Raw genomic sequence first — 19607 nt, 5'->3', positions numbered from 1 at the left:
AACATTGTTATGGAATTGATTTTCAAAAGCTGTTGCTTTTAGAAGTTATGACACTCTGAATCTGACTTAGAAATGATTTACCTAATATGTTACTTGATTTGTTATATAATATAATTTTCAAATATTCTTGAAAGCAAGAAGAAGCATCTGGATTTGGTGTTGTAACTATAGTACCAGAGAGTTTTTAAGTATGGATCTTGGTCTACCTGAGTTCATAGTGCACAGTTCCATGGGGAATACTTGTATTTCTTTAGTGGAAAGATCTGATGTGCCCTAAGTAGTTTATAAATGTCTGATCATAATTGAGAACATGACTCACAATATTTAAAAAGAAATGATAGCTGCAAACCTAAGAAGCCTATTCTCTAATATAAAAATGTACATATAGAATATATTAAAATAGGTTGTTCTAGAGGAATGATAGGCCTTGTGAATAAAATATGTCTTTAAAAGCAGAACAGAATGCCAGTATATAAGCATTGTTTGTTCGCTAAGTCATAGCATAATGAACAAAGTAAAACTATTAAATATTCATCATCTAACTTTGGAAAAGAAGAAAAAAAATGAATTATGTTAACTGCATTCTACAGTTTATTCTAAACTTCATATTCTTTTTATTGACAGGGTTTTGCTCTGTCACCCAGGCTGGCATGCAGTGGCACAATCATGGCTCACTGCAAACTCAACTTCTGGGCCTCATGTGATCCCCTCATCTCAGCCTCCCAAGTGACAGGGACTACAGGCATGTGCCACCATGCCCGGCTGATTTTTTTCACTTTTTGTAGAGATGAGTTTTCACCATGTTACTCAGGTGAACTTCTGACCTCAAGTGATCTACCTGCCTCGGTCTCCCAAAGTGCTGGGATTATAGGCATGAGCCACCATGCACAGCCTGAATTTTATATTCTTAACTGTATTTTAAATAGTTTAGTAAATGCCTTCCCTTGGTACATGGCTGATATAGATATAAAGAATTCCATTTCCCTTTTGAGGTTGGTTTGAAAATTGTCTTTACAATACAGTGGTTTGGATAGGGATGACAGTCCTTCCGATATTTCCAGATAAAAACTTACATGAATACCCACACAATTAAGGGAAAGCTGATTTTATATCAATTAAATATACAAAAATCTTCTTTGTTGAATTCACACAATGTATATAGTCCTAGGGCCTTAAATACATTCATAGTTGTTTTGCTGTTCCTTAGGAGTGTGTGATGCTTATGTTTGCAGATGTCAGTGCCATGGTCATGCCGATAACTGCGACACGACAAGCCAGCCATATAGATGCCTCTGCTCCCAGGAGAGCTTCACTGAAGGACTTTACGTGAGTTCTATTTTATTCATAGAAATCTTAAAAAAAAAAAAATAGTAGAGATGGTGACTAAATTCTATGAACTTCATTTTGGCCTAACCAATGAAAATAAATTTAAAAACTGATATGAGCTTAAAATGTCAATTATTGCAGAGTTTTTATAAAGAAAAAATAACAGCCATCAATTACATTGAAATTGCATTTTTAAAAAATAATTTCAACCAGAGAAATTACAGCTGAAACCGAACCCTAAGGTTTTTCTTCTTTTTTTTTTTGTTTTTCTTTCTTTGTTTCATCAACATTATCATATTTTATAAGACCATTTTTAATGTGTCTGGATAGCATGGAACTAAACAAAAAAATGGTTTGATTCCTACTAAAGAGAATTTATACAAAGGTATCTATAAACAAGAAAAGGATCTGTAGATGCAGAACAATTTTTATATATTTATGTGAATCAAGGTTCATTTATTACTAATATCAGGCATTTAAAGTAATTAACTTGAAACTCCATAGTAAAATGATTTATGAGTTATGTTACTTTGTGATAGTTAGGGGAATTCCATAGTTGAGGTGGAAATTTAGCTTTATCTTTATGGAAAAAAAATCAAGAGACGTTTGTTGGTAGGAATATCGAGCAACAACATCAGAAATAGCTGATATGAAAGACAGTTCAGCAGCAGTAACAATCATACCAATAATGAGAGTAGGTAAGATAGACTCTTTAGTAAATATGTTTGAGATGATTAACTGCTAATTTGCAAGAAAATCAAATTAGATCTCTCTCTGATGATATGTACAAAAATGTATGTGGCTTAAACTTTTAAAGTAGAAAAGAACTATAAGTATATTAAAATAAAGATTAGAAGAATACTTCTATATCTTAAGTTGAGAACTTTTATTAACTAAACAAATGAAATATAAACAAATGAACATCTGGAGTTATGAAGGAAATTAATGACATATTCTGTTATATAAATATTTAAAATTCTAAACAGTGTAAGGGCTAACATTAATGTAGTGATAAATGATGGATTGATAGAAAATATTTATATCATATTAACAGGTGAAGAGTTAAGATTCCTAATATACAAGAAGCATTTATGCAATATTAAGAAAAATATATCTGATAAAAATAAGCAAATATATGAACAAGCAATTTACAAATGAACAAATTATAATTTTAATTAACACATAAAATGTTAACCTGTTTTAATCATATTCAGCAATTGTTTTTAATATTTCAAATTAGCAGAAAATATAAAGATTGGTGTCATTTAGTACTTGTGAGAATATAACCTTTAACACATCACTGATGGGACTGCAAATTGATGCAACTGTTTTGGAGGACAATTTGAGCACATCTACTAAAATTAAATTTTCAAATATAGTGAACTGCATTATATAATTGCTGTCATTCTAAAAAGCAGTTCTTTAATGACAAGTGTATGGAATGGTGGGTTAGTCTGTTTGCTATACAGGAAGACCTGAGAATGGGTACATAGTAATGAAAAGAGGTTTATTTGGCTCATGGCACTGCAGGCTGTACAAGCATGGTGCCAGCATCTGCTTGGCTTCTGGTGAGGCCTCAGAAAGCTTACAATCATGGCAGAAGGCAAAGCCAGAAGCCAGGCTTTTTTAAACAGCTAGTTCTTGCATGAACTAACAGAGTCTGCTCTCACTACTGAGGGGAGGGCACTTCATGGAGGATCCACCCTTGTGACCCAAACACCTCCCACCAGGCCCACTTCCAACACTGGGGATCACATTTCAACGTGAGATTTGGATGGGACAAACATCCAAACTATATCAAATGCTTTTATTTCTATCATTTTGTTACATAAATATGGGGTTATATGTTGGTGCATTTTAGCTTTTAAGATGGTAGCATTGTCTCATACACTCATGTATGACTTGTAAACTTCTCTGCCTCCTGGACCTGGCCCTACGCTTGTGTTTTAGTTAGTTATTTCACTTCTCTGTGCAATTTATTTTAGGATATTATAGAGCATCTTGCTTTTTAAAAAACCATCTGTCAAGGTTTTGGCGAACTCCATTTCTGTCTTCTGATTCTTACTCTGATCTAATTTGCGGTTGACTCTAACATTAGTGAGAATAGTTCAATGGCGTGAATATTACCTATAATGCAGACTTTCTCTAGCACTTTTATGATGTAGTCCTATTCCTCAGTTTCAACTCACAGACTTTGATTTGGTTATAGCCTACTTTCTTTCTATGTGCTCAAACCAAAACTTTCAGGTTCTAATTTAGATATCCTTTTGAATTTATTTTCTAGATCACTGCTTCATATACATCTAGTCCTCATCATTAGTCAATATTTGTTTTGAAAGAAGAAATCTTTTATGGTTTTCTTTTTGGATTTCTAATGTTTAGAGTCTACATTTAATTTGGTTAGTATATCATGAGAAAAAATCTTTATAGAAGAACTGATTTTAATATGCCTGATTGTATGGCTTATCATATTGTCACAGAAATGAAATTAATTGGATTAAGTTGATTGATTCACTCTTTACTGAGCCATAATTTTGTATTGAAATTTTTGCCAGTTTTATTTGTTCTAGATTTTAAAGTCAAAGTAACATTTATTCTGTTTTTCTACTGTCTTCTTTTGATCCCTTACGATGGACACTTACTTCCTTATAATCAGTGACTTCTTTCACTAACCTTGTTCTCTCCTCCACAAAACCACGAACACCCCAGTTAAAAAATGCTTTGGGATGAATTTAGTAGGGCACCTTGAACTGAATATATCCAGTATTTGCAAACAATAGTTTGGCTAATACCTTCATATGATATGTTATTTTCTGAGCTTCTCAGTCCATATTAGTCTCTTTCATTTGTTTTTGATGTCCTGTCTTCTTTTTTTCTTTCTCTCTCTTTAATTGCTCACAGTTAAGTGTTTGATATTTTCTGATTCTTGGATGATTTCATGCTTCCCCTTAAAAATAGAGCCATTAAATGAATGAAGGCTTATGATTGGCTTCTGAAGTCAAGTTGGGATTTTCAGACTTGGTCTCAGGTGGTAACTATTGGATTATGAACTAGTGAAATAATTAACTATAATTTGGGTTGAGAATACGTTTTAATGCTTCTTATTTAGACATTAAGTGCCTTTTGAAAACAAAAATGTAAAAGTAAAATTTTGTGTTAGTTCCTCCTTGACATATTTTAGTAATTTATGAATTTAGCCATAAATTTTAAAAAGCAACAAATATAATTTACTTACCAAAGTTTGGCAAATGCAGCTGCAGGGAAAAAGTCAATAGACTGTTAAGTTGAATGATTTCTCAGTCCTATGATATTTTTAACAATGTGTTGAAAATGAAAAATTATTTTATAGAAGCATTCATAGGCATGACATTCTGCTTTGTTATCATTCAAAGAGAAAAGTTGTCTCATAGTAATTGGAAAATATGCCTATTCTAATGCTTTCCATGTTGTTCTACTTTTTAAAATAATACGTTTTAATATAAGTCATTCATTTCCTATTGGGATCCATGCTCTTTTTAAAGACCTGGATATAATCCAAAAAGAATGTCTTCAATTCCACAGTATTATGCTATCCATTAATAATATTACTCAATAAACAGAGCTTTTGTGAATTATATTACAGACATTTGGCAAACAGATGAAAATGTAAGCATTGATAATATGCCAGTTCTTGGCAATTGTCTTTCATATGAGAAAGTGTTTTTAGCAGAGAAAATGAATGAAGTTGAGAGAAAGTAGAATGGTGAATTCAGGGGCAGGTTCACATACTTAGCCATTCTAAGCAATTTTCCATATGAAATATTATTCATTTGTTTATAAGGTCAATGTCAGAAATTGGTGGCCCACAAGTCGAAACAGTATTTAAACAGTTTTAATGTAATGTTCAACAAGAGTTTTCACTTTAAAATATTTATTTATTCTTCAACTTTTTTTTTTTTTTTTGAGAGGGAGTCTTGCTCTGTCACCCAGGCTGCAGTGCAGTGGCATGATCTTGGCTCACTGAAACCTCTAGCTCTCAGCTTCAAGGGATTCTCCTGCCTCAGCCTCCCAAGTAGCTGGGACTATGGGTGTGCACCACCACCACATGCAACTAATTTTTTGTATTTTTTGTAGAAATGGGTTTCACCTTGCTGACCAGGCAGGTCTTGAACTCCCGACCTCAACTGCTCCACCTAACTTGGGCTCCCAAAGTGCTGGGATTACAAGCATGAGCCACCACTCCTGGCCCTCAACTTTTATTTTAAGTTCAGGGGAACATGTGTAGGATGTGCAGGTTTGTTACCTAGGTAAAGGTGTGCCATGGTGGCTTGCTGCATAGATCACCCCATCACCTAGGTATTAAGCCCAGCAACAATTAGCTATTCTTCTTGATGTCTTTCCTCCTCTCCCACCATCCCTAAAAGGCCCCAGCGTGTGTTGTTCCCCACCATGTGTCCATGTGTTCTCATTATTTAGATCCCAATCATAAGCGAGAATAGGTAGTGTTTGGTTTTCTGTTCCTGTGTTAGTTTGCTGAGGATAATGACTTCCAACTCTATTCATGTCCCTGCAAAAGACATGATCTCAATTTTTTTTTATGGCTGCATAGTATTCCATGGTGTGTATGTACCACGTTTTTTGTTTTTTGTGTGTTTTTTTTATTTTTTCCGAGATGGGGTCTTGCTCTGTGGCTCAGGCTACAGTGCAATGTACCTCATTTTCTTTATCCAATCTATGATTGATGGTCACTGAGGTTGATTTCATGTGTTTGCCATTGTGAAAAACACTGCAATGAACATATATGTGCATGTAATCTTCAAAATAGAATGTTTTATATTACTGGTAATACACAGTAATGGGATTGCTGGATCAAATGGTATTTCTGCCTCTAGGTATTTGAGAAATCGCCACTCTGTATTCCACAGTGGTTGAACTAATTTATACTCCCACCAAGAGTGTAAAGGTGTTCCTTTTTCTCTGCAACCTTGGAGCTTCTCAACAGAAAAAGAAACTATCATCAGAGTGATCAGACAGTCTATAGAATGGGAGAAAATTTTTGCAATCTATCCTTCTGACAAAAGTCTACTACCCAGAGTCTAGAAGGAACATAAAGAAATTTACAAGAAAAAAACAACCCTATTAAAAATTGGGCAAAGAACATGAACAGACAGTTCTCAAAAGAAGACACATGTGGCCAACAAACATGAAAAAAAACTCAACATCACTGACCATTACAGAAATGCAAATAAAAACCACAGTAAGATACCATCTTACTCCAGTCAGAATGGCAATTATTAAAAAGTAAAAAAACAACACTTAGAAATTTTTAATTCCTTGTTTCTCTTAATCAGAACATAGTGTAACACTGTCTCCATTTCTCCCCTGGCAACAACTCGCTGACTCAGGGTAGCAGTTACCCCATTTAGAACAGTATCACTCTTTGGTTTGCTACAACATTAACTACTATCTCTATCCTTATATCTTGGCAACCTCACTTTGATGAACTACATGGTCTTCAAAGACTGAGCTTCTGAACCTTATAAAGCAAAACTTATTGATAGATTGAGACACTGGAAACTAGAATACATTATTAATTCTGAGTATAGCAAAACCAGCTGTCCATTGCTATATTCATTGTTAACTTTTATTTCTTTTACTCCTTTATAAAAATAAAAACTCACAAATAACCAAAAACAACTCAAGAAAATCTATTAGCAAAGACACTGCTGACTCTGAGATGAAATTAAAGCTATGCTTGCTTTGTTAGTATTACATTTTTTGACATCTAAAAACATTTACCTTTGGGAGGCTCACTGACTGTCCTTTGTACTCTCTGACTAGGAACTCTGATACATCTTGGTATTGTTTGGCAATTTTAAGGCCTTGACTTTAATGTATGATACATACCATAAATAATATGGTATATTTCACTAATTGAGAATACTTTTAGAATACTTGTCACATTTCTTCCTAAGAATTAAAAAAAGCTGTAAATGATTAATTTTCTAGGCCCACTTTAGAACTGATTTAGGGTGAAACAAATCCAAAAGCCTAGATGCTATTCATTAACTTTCCTACAGAGTTAAACATTTCAAAGTAGAATTTAGAAATACATGGCATTGAACTTGCATGAATCATTATATATCTCACAAGTTATAAACACATATGTTCTTTATAGATGTTTAATTTTATTTGGATAAAAAATAGTCACTGTTACTTGGATTTTTTTAAAGTAAACTTTTAATTTTGAGATAATTATAGATTGATATACAGTTTTAAGAAATAATATAAAGACATTTTGTGTACTCTACCAATTTGGCCCATGGTAACATCTGGCAAAACTAGTGTTTTTTATTTTTAAATAAAAAACGTAATTTGTGTACAATAAAATGTACCCACTTAATATATAGTTTGGGGATATCAATGATGGCCAAATAGAAACAACTCTGGAGTGCAGTTCGCAGCAAGAACAATGCAGAGGGTGAGTGCTCACCACATTTCCAAACAAGTTTTCACTGCCCACAGACCAGGAGATTCCTGGGCTGAAAAGCACCATGAGTTTTCAGCATGGCTGTTTGAGCTGGCACCACTGGTTGGTGCACAGAAACTCACAAATCTGGTTGGCCATTTCAACTGGCACCTGGAATGCCTGGGAGACAGAGCCACCCATTCAACTGAAAGGGAGGGGGCTGAGACAGGAAGCCAGGTAATCTGGCTCGGCGAGTACCTCCCCTACAAAATAAGCAATCTGAAGTGCTCTGGATTGAGAGTTTTGCAGCAAGCGCAGCTGGACCTGGGAGAGTCCAGCTCAGTGGGGGGAAGGGCATCCGCCACTACCGAGGCAGTCTGCCAATACTGAGGCAGTTCACACAGCAGTTGGGCAGAGCCTGCGGCAGCTTAACAACACCTCTGCTGGCAGATGTGACTAGACTACTCCGTGTGGGGCAGGGCGTCTATGAAAAAAGGCAGCAGCATGTCAGGAACTTAAAGGCGACCTTCCTAGGACAGAGCACCTGGGAAAAGAGGCATTTATGAGTTCGCTGCAGCAGACTTAAAGGTACCTGCCCAGCAACTCTGCATGGAACAACGGAGCTCCCAGCACAGCATTTGAGCTCCTATAAGGGACAGACTGTCTCCTTAAGCAGCTCTCTGACCCCCGTATACCCAAAGAGACACCTCATAAAGGAGAGCTCAGGCTGACATCAGGCGGGTACCCTTCTGGGATGAAGAAAACAGAAGGAGAAAACTGGCAGCAACCCTTACTGTTCTGCAGCTGCCACAGGTGATCCCCAGGCAAGCAGGGTCTGAAGTGGACCTCTAGCAGTCCTGTAGCAGAGGGGCATGACTGTTAGAAGGAAAACTAAGAAACGGAAAGAAATAGCTTCAACATCAACAAAAAGGACATCTACTCAGAGATCCCATCTGAAAGTCACCAACTACAAAGCACAGATAGATAAAGCCACAAAGATGGGAAGAAACCAGCACAAAAAAATATGAAAACACCCAAAACCAGCACACCTCTCCTCCTCCAGGGGATCACAACTCCTCACCAGCTAGGGATCAAAGATAGATGGAGAATGAATCAGATGAATTCACAGAAGCAGGCTTCAGAAGGTGGGTAATAACAAACTTCTCAGAGCTAAACGAACATGTGCTAACCCAATGCAAACAAAGAACACAGAAAAAAGGTTAGATGAGATGCTACCTAGAATAAACAGTTTAGAGAAGAATAAAAATGACTTAATGGAGCTGAAAAACACAGCACGAGAACTTCATGAAGCATACACAAATTTCAGTAGCCGAATTGACCAAGCAGAAGAAAGGATATCAGAGATTGAATATCAACTCAATGAAATAAAATGAGAAGACAAGAATGGAGAAAAAATAGTGAAAAGAAATGAACAAATCCTCCAAGAAATATGAGATTATGTGAAAAGACCTAATCTACATTTTATAGGTGTACCTGAATGTGATGGAGAGAATGAATCCAAGTTGGAAAACACTCTTCAGGATATTATCCAGGAGAACTTCCCCAACCTAGCAAGGCAGGCCAATATTCAAGTCCAGGAAATACAGAACACACCACAAAGATATTCCTCTAGAAGAGCAACCCCAAGGCACATAATCGTCAGATTCACCAGGGTTGAAATGAAGGAAAAAATGCTAAGGACAGCCAGAGAGAAAGGTCAGGTTACCCACAAAGGGAAGCACATCAGACTCACAGCAGATCTCTCAGCAGAAACCCTAGAAGCCAGAAGAGAGTGGTGGCCAATAGTCAACATCATTAAAGAAAAGAACTTTCAATGTAGAATTTCATATACAGCCAGACTAAGCTTCATAACAGAAGGAGAAATATAATCCTTTATGGACAAACAATTGCTCAGAGATTTTGTCATCCCAGGCCTGCCTTACAAGAGCTCCTGAAAGAGGTACTAAACAAGGAAAGGAAAACAACCAGTACCAGCCACTACAAAAACATACCAAATGGTAAAGACCGTCAACATAATGAAGAAAATGCATCAACTAACAGGCAAAACAGCCAGCTAGCATCAAAATGGCAGGATCAAATTCACACATAACAATGTTAACCTTAAATGTAAATGGGCTAAATGCCCCAATCAAAAGACACAGACTGGCAAATTGGATAAAAAGTCAAGACCCATACGTGTGCTGTATTCAGGAAACCCATCTCACATGCAAGGACACACATAAGCTAAAAATAAATGGATGGAGGAAGATTTATCAAGCAAATGGAGAGCAAAAAAAGCAGGAGTTGCAATCCTAGTCTCTGATAAAATGGACTTTAAATGAACAAATACAAAAAGAGACAAAGAAGAGCATTATATAACGGTAAAAGGATCAATGCATCAAGAAGAGCTAACGATCCTAAATATATATACACCCAATATAGGAGCACCCAGGTACATAAAGCAAGTTCTTAATGACTTGCCAAGAGACTTAGACTCCTACACAATAATAGTGGGAGACTTTAATGCTCCACTGTCAATATTAGACAGATCAATGAGACAGAAAATTAACAAGGATATCCATGACTTGAACTCAGACCTGGACCAAGCAAACCTAATAGACATTTACAGAACTCTCCACCCCAAATCCACAGAATATACATTTTTCTCAGCACCACATCACACCTACTCTAAAATTGACCACATAATTGGAAGTAAATCACTTCTCAGCAAATGCAAAAGAACGGAAATCATAACAAACAGTCTCTCAGACTACTGGGCAATCAAATCAGAGCTCAGAATTAAGAAACTAACTCAGAATCTCACAACTTCATGGAAACTGAACAACTGGCTCCTGAATGTTGACTGAATAAACAATTAAATGAAAGCAGAAATAAAGATGTTCTTTGAAACCAATGAGAACAAAGACACAATGTACCAGAATCTCTGGGACACATTTAAATCAGCATCTAGAGGGAAATTTATAGTAATAAATGCCCACCAAAGAAGCAATGAAAGATCTAAAATTGACACCCTATCATCAAAATTGAAAGAGCTAGAGGATCAAGATAAAAAAAAGAAAACTCAAAAGCTAGCAGAAGACAAGAAATAACTAAGATCAGAGCAGAACTGAAGGAGATAGACACATTAAAAAAACCTGCAAAATATCAATACATCCAGGAGCTGGTTTTTTTAAAAGATCAGGAAAATAAACAGACCACTAGCCAGATCAATAAAAAAGAAAAAAGCAAAGACTCAAATAGATGCAATAAAAAACGATAAAGGGGATATCACCACCAATTCCACAGAAATACAAACTACCATCAGAGATTACTGCAAACAACTCTATGCACACAAACCAGTAAACCTGGAAGAAATAGATAAATTCCTGGACACTTGCACGCTCCCAAGCCTAAACCAGGAAGAAGTTGAAACCTTGAACAGACCAATAACAAGGGCTGAAGTTGAGGCAGCAATTAATAGCGTACTAACCAAAAAAAGTCCAGATCCAGATGGGTTCACAGCTGAATTCTACCAATGTACAAAGAGGAGCTGGTACCACTCCTGAAACTATTCCAAATAATACAAAAAGAGGGAATCCTTCCCAAATCATTTTATGAGTCCAATATCGTCCTGATACCAATACCTGGAAGAGACTAAACAAAAAAAAAAGAAAACTACAAGCCAATATCCATGATAAACAAAGATGCAAAAATCTTCAATAAAATACCGGCAAAGGGAATGCTTCCAGTTTTTGCCCATTCAGTATGATATTGGCTGTAGGTTTGTCATAAATAGCTTTTAATATTTTGAGATATGATCCATCAATGCCTAGTTTATTGAGAGTTTTTAGCATAAAGGGCTGTTGAATTTTGTCAAAGGCATTCTCTGCATCTGTTGACATAATCATGTGGTTTTTGTCTTTGGTTCTGTTGATATGGTGGATTACATTTATAGACTTGCATATGTTGAACCAGCCTTGCATCCCCAGGATGAAGCCTACTTGATCGTGACGGATAAGCTTTTTGATGTGCTGTTGCAATCGGTTTGCTAGTATCTTATTGAAGATTTTTGCATCTATGTTCATCATGGATATTGGCCTGTAGTTTTTTTTTTTTTAAGAACCTAAAGTGCAATAAAATATATATATAAATATATGGTTTGATGAGTTTTGGCATATTTGTACCCTGTTTAATTACCATCCATGTCAAAATATGGAATGTTTCTCTCTCCCAAAGATTCTCTTATGCTTCTTTGTAGTCAGTGCTGTCCCCAAACCCCCCATCCCAGGAAACCACCACTCTTCTTTCTATCAATATGATTATTTTTGTCTGTTCTAAAATTTCATAGCATTGAGTTATTTCGTATGCATTATTTTGGTACATAGGCTTTTTAATACCACCTCACCCCCCTTTTTAGATGATTCTCTAATTACTTGTGCTGTTAACTTTACTGCAAAATAGTATCTCTGGCCCGCTTAATCAGAAATCCATTATAACTATCAAAATGTATATATTAAACTTATAGGTACAGAATATCAAGCTAGGAATTAGAAGCCTGGGTTTGCCTGTCAACTAACATATTTGCAAAGCTATAACATATCTATTACTTCTTTTTCTTATCTAGTACTTTCTTTACTTGATCTAAGAGTTCAAGTGTTGATAGAAACTAGTTTTAAGAAAAGTGTTACCAGTTGAAGCTGGCATCCTTATGAGCTGTCTTTTTCCTTTAATAGCTACATTTACCTTTCGGGGCTCTGGCCAAGAGTGATGCAATGATCAGGGTCTCAGCCAAGCATTGGCACTTCATTGGCTACTTAGCTATTCTTTCATCATTTTGTGACATCATTACCTGCGAGGGTAGCCAAGCCTTCACAGAGCAATATATTAGTAACCGTGAACACTTCTTATTCTTTGGCTCTAACTTATGACCCTTTTATAACATTAATCATAGGTCTTATGAATTAACTACAATCAAACTATCAGTATAAATTTTTGTTAGCATTATAAATAGCACAGCCGGCTTGAAATGTTTTATATAATAAGCCTTCCTACCACTCAATAATTTGAATGGTGCCAACATCACACTCCAAAATGCTTATTATATAAATGAATATTTCTGTTGTTTTTGAAAGTATGTTCCTTTAGAGCACCAAGGTCCAAAAGTATGAATCATCGTGACTAATTTGTGTCATATTTATATTACACATCAGGCTTTACCACTGCTTATTTTTTCTCTGTTTGTTCATGGATTTTACTATAAATATATTTCATTTATATTTTAATTTTTGTAAAGCTAGTCAATTGATTCATTTTTATATAACTAGCATTCAGACAGTTCATATTATAGGACCTACATTTGATGTACATTTACTGAGTCAAGGTCAAGAATTTTATTTTCCCTCTGATGTGATGATATTATTAATCTTTGAAAAATACTTGTGCTAGTTCTTTCTCTGAGATAGGTATATGCATAAATGCATTTAAAATACAAGATGAAAACATGAAAAGGAGGTTATGAGAGTGGAGATAAGACAGCCTTACAGAAGAAGCAAATGGAGATAATAAAAATATAAATATAGTCAAAGATAATATTTGAAGGGATAAGAGTAAAGAATTATCTAAAGTTGAGGAATGATGTGATTCTTCTACATGAATCCCATGTAGGCTAAGAAAAATAAATACATACATAGGTATAATATAAATCTGATAATCACCAAAGACCAAGCAGCCAGAAAGCCAGAAATCTGATAATCACCAAAGACCGAGCAGCATCCTAAAAGCAGCCGGAGAGAAAAATACAAAGTGTAAGAAATAAATTCATAAGATACTACTGATACATTTCTCAAAAGTCATAATGAAAGCCAGAAGACAGCGGAGTCGTGCCTTTGAAATGCAAAGGGAAAGCAACCAAGATACATGCACTTGTATTTGTAGCAGTACTATCAATGAGAAACAAGAAAGAAAGAACATATTTTTAGTTTAACAAATATATATCAATATTATCACCAGTGGACTCACAATAAAAGAATTTTTAGAGAATACTTTTCATAAGGAAATACAATGTTTCCAGAAAATAGGCCTGATGTGAACGAAGAAATTGTAAGCAAGTAAACCAGCAAATATGTGGATAAATATAGAGGAACATTTGCTTCCCTAAATAAAAATAATGTTGTATGTAAGAAGGAGTATAAAAAGTAGCAAAATACCATTGAACAGTCATTAAAAATAGCATTTAAGAGCTGTGTGCAGTGGGTAATCCCAGCACTTTGGGAGGCTGAAGTGAGTGGATCAGCTGAGGTCAGGAGTTTGAGACCAGCCTGACCTCTACTAAATACAAAAACTTGGCCAGATGTGGTGGTATGCTCCTGTAGTCCTAGCTACTTGGAGGCTGAGGCAGGAGAATCACTTGAACCCAGGAGGCAGAGGTTTCAGTGAGCCAAGATTGCACCCTTGTGCTCCAGGTGAGCAAGAAGAGCAAAAAAAAAAAAAAAAAAGAATTGGCATTCAAGGAGAAGAGATGAACCCAACTTTGGTTCCCTGTAGCCATTCTGCTGCACCTTGGGGTAAGAAGAGCAATTACTGATAAATACTTGTAAAATTCATAGCCAATGAGCACAGGCTCATTAAAAACTGAAAATGAATCCTAGAATCATAGAATAGGGGTCCCCAGCCCCTGGGCCACTGACCACTAGCAGTTTGTGGGCTATTAGAAACCAGACTGCACAGCAGGAAATGAGCAGCTGGTGACCTGTCATTACTGCCTGAGCTCCACCTCCTGTCAGATCAGCGGTGACATTAAATTCTCATAGGAGCACGAACCCCATTGTCAGCTGGTCATGTGAGGAATCTAGGCTGTGTACTCCTTATGAGAATTCCTGATGCTCTGATGTGGAATAGCTTCATCTTGCAGCCATCCCCCATGCCCTGACCTCACACCCCAGTTTGTGGAAAAATTGTCTTCCACAAAACCAATTGTTGGTGCCAAAAACATTAGGAACCGCTGCCATAGAACACTTCTCCTCCCCTCTCATCTTACCATCATACCACGAAAGGCTTGTTTGCCAGAGTTCTCTTTGTCCAGTATATCATGTCTGGATTTCAACAAAAAGTTGCAAAGCACACTAAAAGACCAAAAAAAAAAAAAAAAAAAGCCAAATGCAACAACAGTGAAAAACCCCACAGTTTGAAGAAGTAGAGCAAGAATGAGAATGAGACTCAGACATGGAGGGGATTCGGGAATTATCAGACCAGGGATTTAAAGCACCTGTGATGAATACACTAAAGGCTCTAATGGAAAAAGTAGACAACATGCAAAAATAGATGGTAATACAAGCAGAAAGATGAAAATTCTGAGAAAGAAGCAAAAAGAAAAGCTAGAGATCAGAAGCACTTTCATAGAAATGAAGAATGCCTGTAATTGGCTCATTAATAGTTGGGGACAGCTGAGAAAAGAATCTGAGTTTGAAGATATGTGAATAGAGATTACCAAAATAGAAAAGTAAAAAGAAAAACGACTAAAAAATAAGAATATCTAAGAACTGTGGGCCAACTACCAAAAATGTAAATACATATAATAGGGAAGAAGAAGAAGAGAAAGAGAAAGGAACAGATGAAATATTTGAAACGATAATGACTAAGAATTTTTTCATATTCCAATGCAGAAAGTCAAAGATAGAGAAAAATATCTTAAAAGGAGCCTGGCAGAAGGAACATCTAGCCTATGAAAAAGCAAGGATAAGAATTAAATTCTTCTTCTCTTCAGCAAGCATGTAAGCAAGAAAAGTGGTTATTTAGGTGCTGATAGAAAAAAAAATCCACCTATAATTCTGTATCTTACAAAATTACCCTTTGAAAGTAAAGGAAAAATACTTTCTCAGACAGACAAAAGACCAGTAGATTTGCCTTGTAAGAATGTTAAAGGAAGTTCTTTAGAGAGAGAAAAAAAATGATACAGGTCAGAAAACTCAGATTTATAGAAAGAAAGGAAGAGCATTAGAGAAAGAATAAAATAACTTATTTTCTTATTCTTTTTTTTTTTTTTTTTTTTTGAGAAGGAGTTTCGCTCTTGTTACCCAGACTGGAGTGCAATGGCGCGATCTCGGCTCGCTGCAACCTCCGCCTCCTGGGTTCAGGCAATTCTCCTGCCTCAGCCTCCTGAGTAGCTGGGATTACAGGCATGCGCCACCGTGCCCAGCTAATTTTTGTATTTTTAGTAGAGACGGGGTTTCACCATGTTGACTGGGATGGTCTCGATCTCTTGACGTCGTGATCCACCTGCCTAGGCCTCCCAAAGTGCTGGGATTACAGGCGTGAGCCACCGCGCCTAGTCTTATTTTTCTTATTCTTAATTGATCTAGCAGACGCCAGTTTGTTCAAATTATAGGAACAATGTATTTCATTATTATAGCATGTGTGTAAGTGAAATGAATGGCAGCAATAACAGAAGACATCAGAGTGAGGAAGTAGAAATACTTTATTAGGTACTCATGCCACCTTTAATTGGTTTCATGTTATTTAAAAGTCAACTTGGAACTCATCATGACTACAAAATGCTTGTTTGAGAATCATACATACACAGTATATCACTTATGTGAATTTTAAGAACATACAAATAGAAGGAAGAAACTGATAAAAGGATAGAGACAGGACTAATTTGCAGCCCCCACTCAGGCAGACAGAGCAGCATGTGGAGACACACATCATGAACTTTTGCTCCAAGAACTACTGCAGGAACATACCTGCAAGAGAATCCACAGATCCTTTGAAGGAAGCAGATTGCCGCTGCAAGCTCCAAGAGACAGCCGAAAAACTGTGAGTGGCCAAAGTGTGACAGGGAGATCATCCACCTTTGAACACACACCCTTCCTGGGGAACCTGAAGGTCCATATCACAGGTGATGGATTTGGCCTTACCTGGAGCTGAGACAAACTTAGAGAGTTGAGCAAAATATAGGGGTAGAGGAAGCAGGGGGAGGAGCCGTGTGGAATCTCAGCCTCCCGGAAAGCCATTTCTGACTTCGTCTCACAGCGTCCTTGGGGAGGACCACCAGTGGAAATGGGGAAAGACCACATGGAGAAGAAAACTTCTAGCTGAACTTTGTAACAATTTCGACTGAATACAAATTTTCCTAGCAGAATCTGGAGGAGAGGGTGAACCAGGAGGGCAGACACAGCACAGAAGTTGCAGCAGGCTGGGAAGCGTGAAACCTGAAAGCCCTGCTTGCTTTCCCAGTGGGGAGACCTGGAGCAGGGGCAAATCCTCACCCCTGCTCACTCATTGCCTGGAAATAAACTCGGTGCTGTTGCAGGGGTATTGCATGAGTGAGATTGGCCTTTTGGGCTGCATGGGAGCTGGGTGAGGCCTTTTACTGCAGCTTTCCCCAGCTTTCCTGGTGACATGCATGACATAGCAGAGGCAGCCATAATCCTCCTGGAAACATAACTCCATTAGCTTGAGAACCACACCCCCAACACCCAGAGTAGCTTGAGCAAGCCCTGCCCAAGGAGATTCTAAGCTCAGACACACCTAACCGTGCCCCCACCTGATGATCTTTCTCTACCTGCCCTGGAAGACAAAGACAAAGAACATAATCTCTTGGGAGTTCTGTGCTCCTGCCCACTGCCTGAGAAACTTATCCAGGAGACCCTAGAGTAAGCTTGTATCCTTCCTACCTACTGCAGCTGATGCTCTCTTGAAGTAGTCACATCCTGGCTGGAAGCCAACCAACACAAAACTAGTGCAATAAACAAAAATACAACAAAAGACCCTCACAGAGACTACTTCACTCCCTTGGTATATCCACCAGAGTAGGTGTGTTATCTAGGGCTGAGAGACCTAAAAACCGATCACATCACAGGACTCTTTGCGGACATTCCCCAGTACCAGTCTGGAGACTGGAGCTCTTGGATAGATCAGAAGAAAAGTAACAATCACTGCATTTCAGCTCTCAGAAAGGCACATCCCTGAGCACCCATATCCAGGGAGCACTCAGTGGGAAGAAAGAATTTGAACAACAATACTTGAGCCTCAGATCTTCCCTCTGACATAGTCTACCCAAATGAGAAGGAACCAGAAAAACAATTCTAGCAATATGACAAAATAAGGTTCTTTAATACCCCCAAAAGATCATACTAGCTTACCAGCAATACATCTAAACCAAGAAGAAATCTCTGAATGCCAGAAAAAGAACTTAGAAGGTTGATTATTGAGCTACTGAAGGAGGCACCAAAGGTGAATATGAACTCAAACAACTTTCAAAAATGTTACAAGATATAAACAGAAAACTCTCCAGAGAAATAGATAAATAAGAAGCAATCATAATTTCTGGAAATTAAAGACACACTTAGAGAAATGCAAAATAAACTGGAAAGTCTCAGCGATAGAATTGAACAAATAGAAGAAAGAACTTCACAGCTCAAAGACAAGGCTTTCAAATTAACCCAATCAAACAAAGAAAGGAAAAAAAATATTAAATGAACAGGGCCTCCAAGAAGTTTGGGATTATGTTAAATGACCAAATCTAAGAATAGTTGGTGTTCCCAAGAAAGAAGAGAAATCTAAATGTTTGGAAAATGTATTTCAGGGAATAATCAAGGAAAACTTCCCCAACCTTGCTAGAGATCTATACGTCCAAATACAAGAAGCTGAAAGAACACCTAAATTCTTCACAAAAAGGTAATTGCCTAAGTACATAGTCATCAGGTTATCTAAAGTCAATATGAAAGAAAGAATCGTTAGAACTGTGAGCCAAAAGCATCAGGTGACCTATGAAGGAAAACCTATCAGATTAACAGCAGATTTCTTAGCAGAAACCCTGCAAGCTAGAAGGGATTGGTGTCCTATCTTTAATCTCCTTAAACAAACAGTTATCGGCCAAGAAATTTGTATCCGGTGAAAATAAGCTTCATAAGTGAAAGAAAAAGTCTTTTTCAGACAAACAAATGCTGAGAGAACTCACCATCACCAAGCCAGCACTACAAGAACTGCTAAAAGCAGCTGTAAATCTTGAAATAAATCTTTGAAATACACCAGAATAGAACCACCTTAAAGCATAAATCTCACAGGACCTATAAAATAATAACACAATGAAAAAAACCCAAAGCATTCGGGCAACAAATAGCATAATAAATAGAATGGTATCTTACATCCTAATACTAACATTGAATGTAAATGGCCTAAATGCTCCACTTAAAAGATACAGAATGGCAGAAGGTATAATTCACCAACTAAGTATTTGCTGTTCTCAAGAGACTTACCTAACATATAAGAACTCACATAAACTTAAGGCAAAGAGGTGGAAAAAGAACTTACATGAAAAGGGAAACCAAAAGCAACAGGAGTAGCTATTCTTATATCAGACAAAACAAACTTTAAAGCAACAGCAGTTAAAAAAGACAAAGAAGGATATTAAATAATGATAAAAGGACTAGTCCAACAGGGAAACATCACAATTCTAAATATATATGAACCTAACTCCAGAGTGCCCAGATTTATATAACAATTACTACTAGATCTAACAAATGATATAGACAGCAACCCAATAATAGTGGGGACTTCAGTACTCTACTGACAGCACTAGACACGTCATCAAAACAGAAAGTCAACAGAGAAACAGAGGACCATACCCTAGAACTAATGGACTTGACAGATATTTACAGAACATTCTACCCAACAATAACATAATATACATTCTGTTCATCAGCACATGAAACATTCTCCAAGATAGACCATGTGATAGGCCACAAAACAAGTCTCAAAAACTGTAAGAAAATTGAAATTATATCAAGTATTCTCTCAGACCACTGCAAAATAAAATTGGAAATCAAAAGGAACC

At 36.8% G+C, this 19607-nt stretch overlaps 1 protein-coding gene across 1 annotated transcript in view; it reads left to right on the top strand.

Moving 5' to 3' along the window:
- The window catches only part of USH2A (usherin), a 775604-nt gene that overhangs the window by 97068 nt on the left and 658929 nt on the right, over positions 1-19607 (top strand). Inside the window, exon 9 of the mRNA XM_064383503.1 lies at positions 1233-1326. Within this exon, the coding sequence (XP_064239573.1) occupies positions 1233-1326 (94 nt within the window). The remainder of the gene's footprint in view (positions 1-1232; positions 1327-19607) is intronic.

The sequence above is a fragment of the Aotus nancymaae genome, unplaced genomic scaffold (assembly GCF_030222135.1).
Source record: "Aotus nancymaae isolate 86718 unplaced genomic scaffold, 86718_ANA_hifiasm-v0.15.2.pri h1tg000032l_0, whole genome shotgun sequence".
Taxonomy (NCBI): Eukaryota; Metazoa; Chordata; class Mammalia; order Primates; family Aotidae; genus Aotus; species Aotus nancymaae.
The sequence above is the reverse complement of the archived record's forward strand: the minus strand, read 5'-3'. Positions and strand labels throughout refer to the sequence as shown.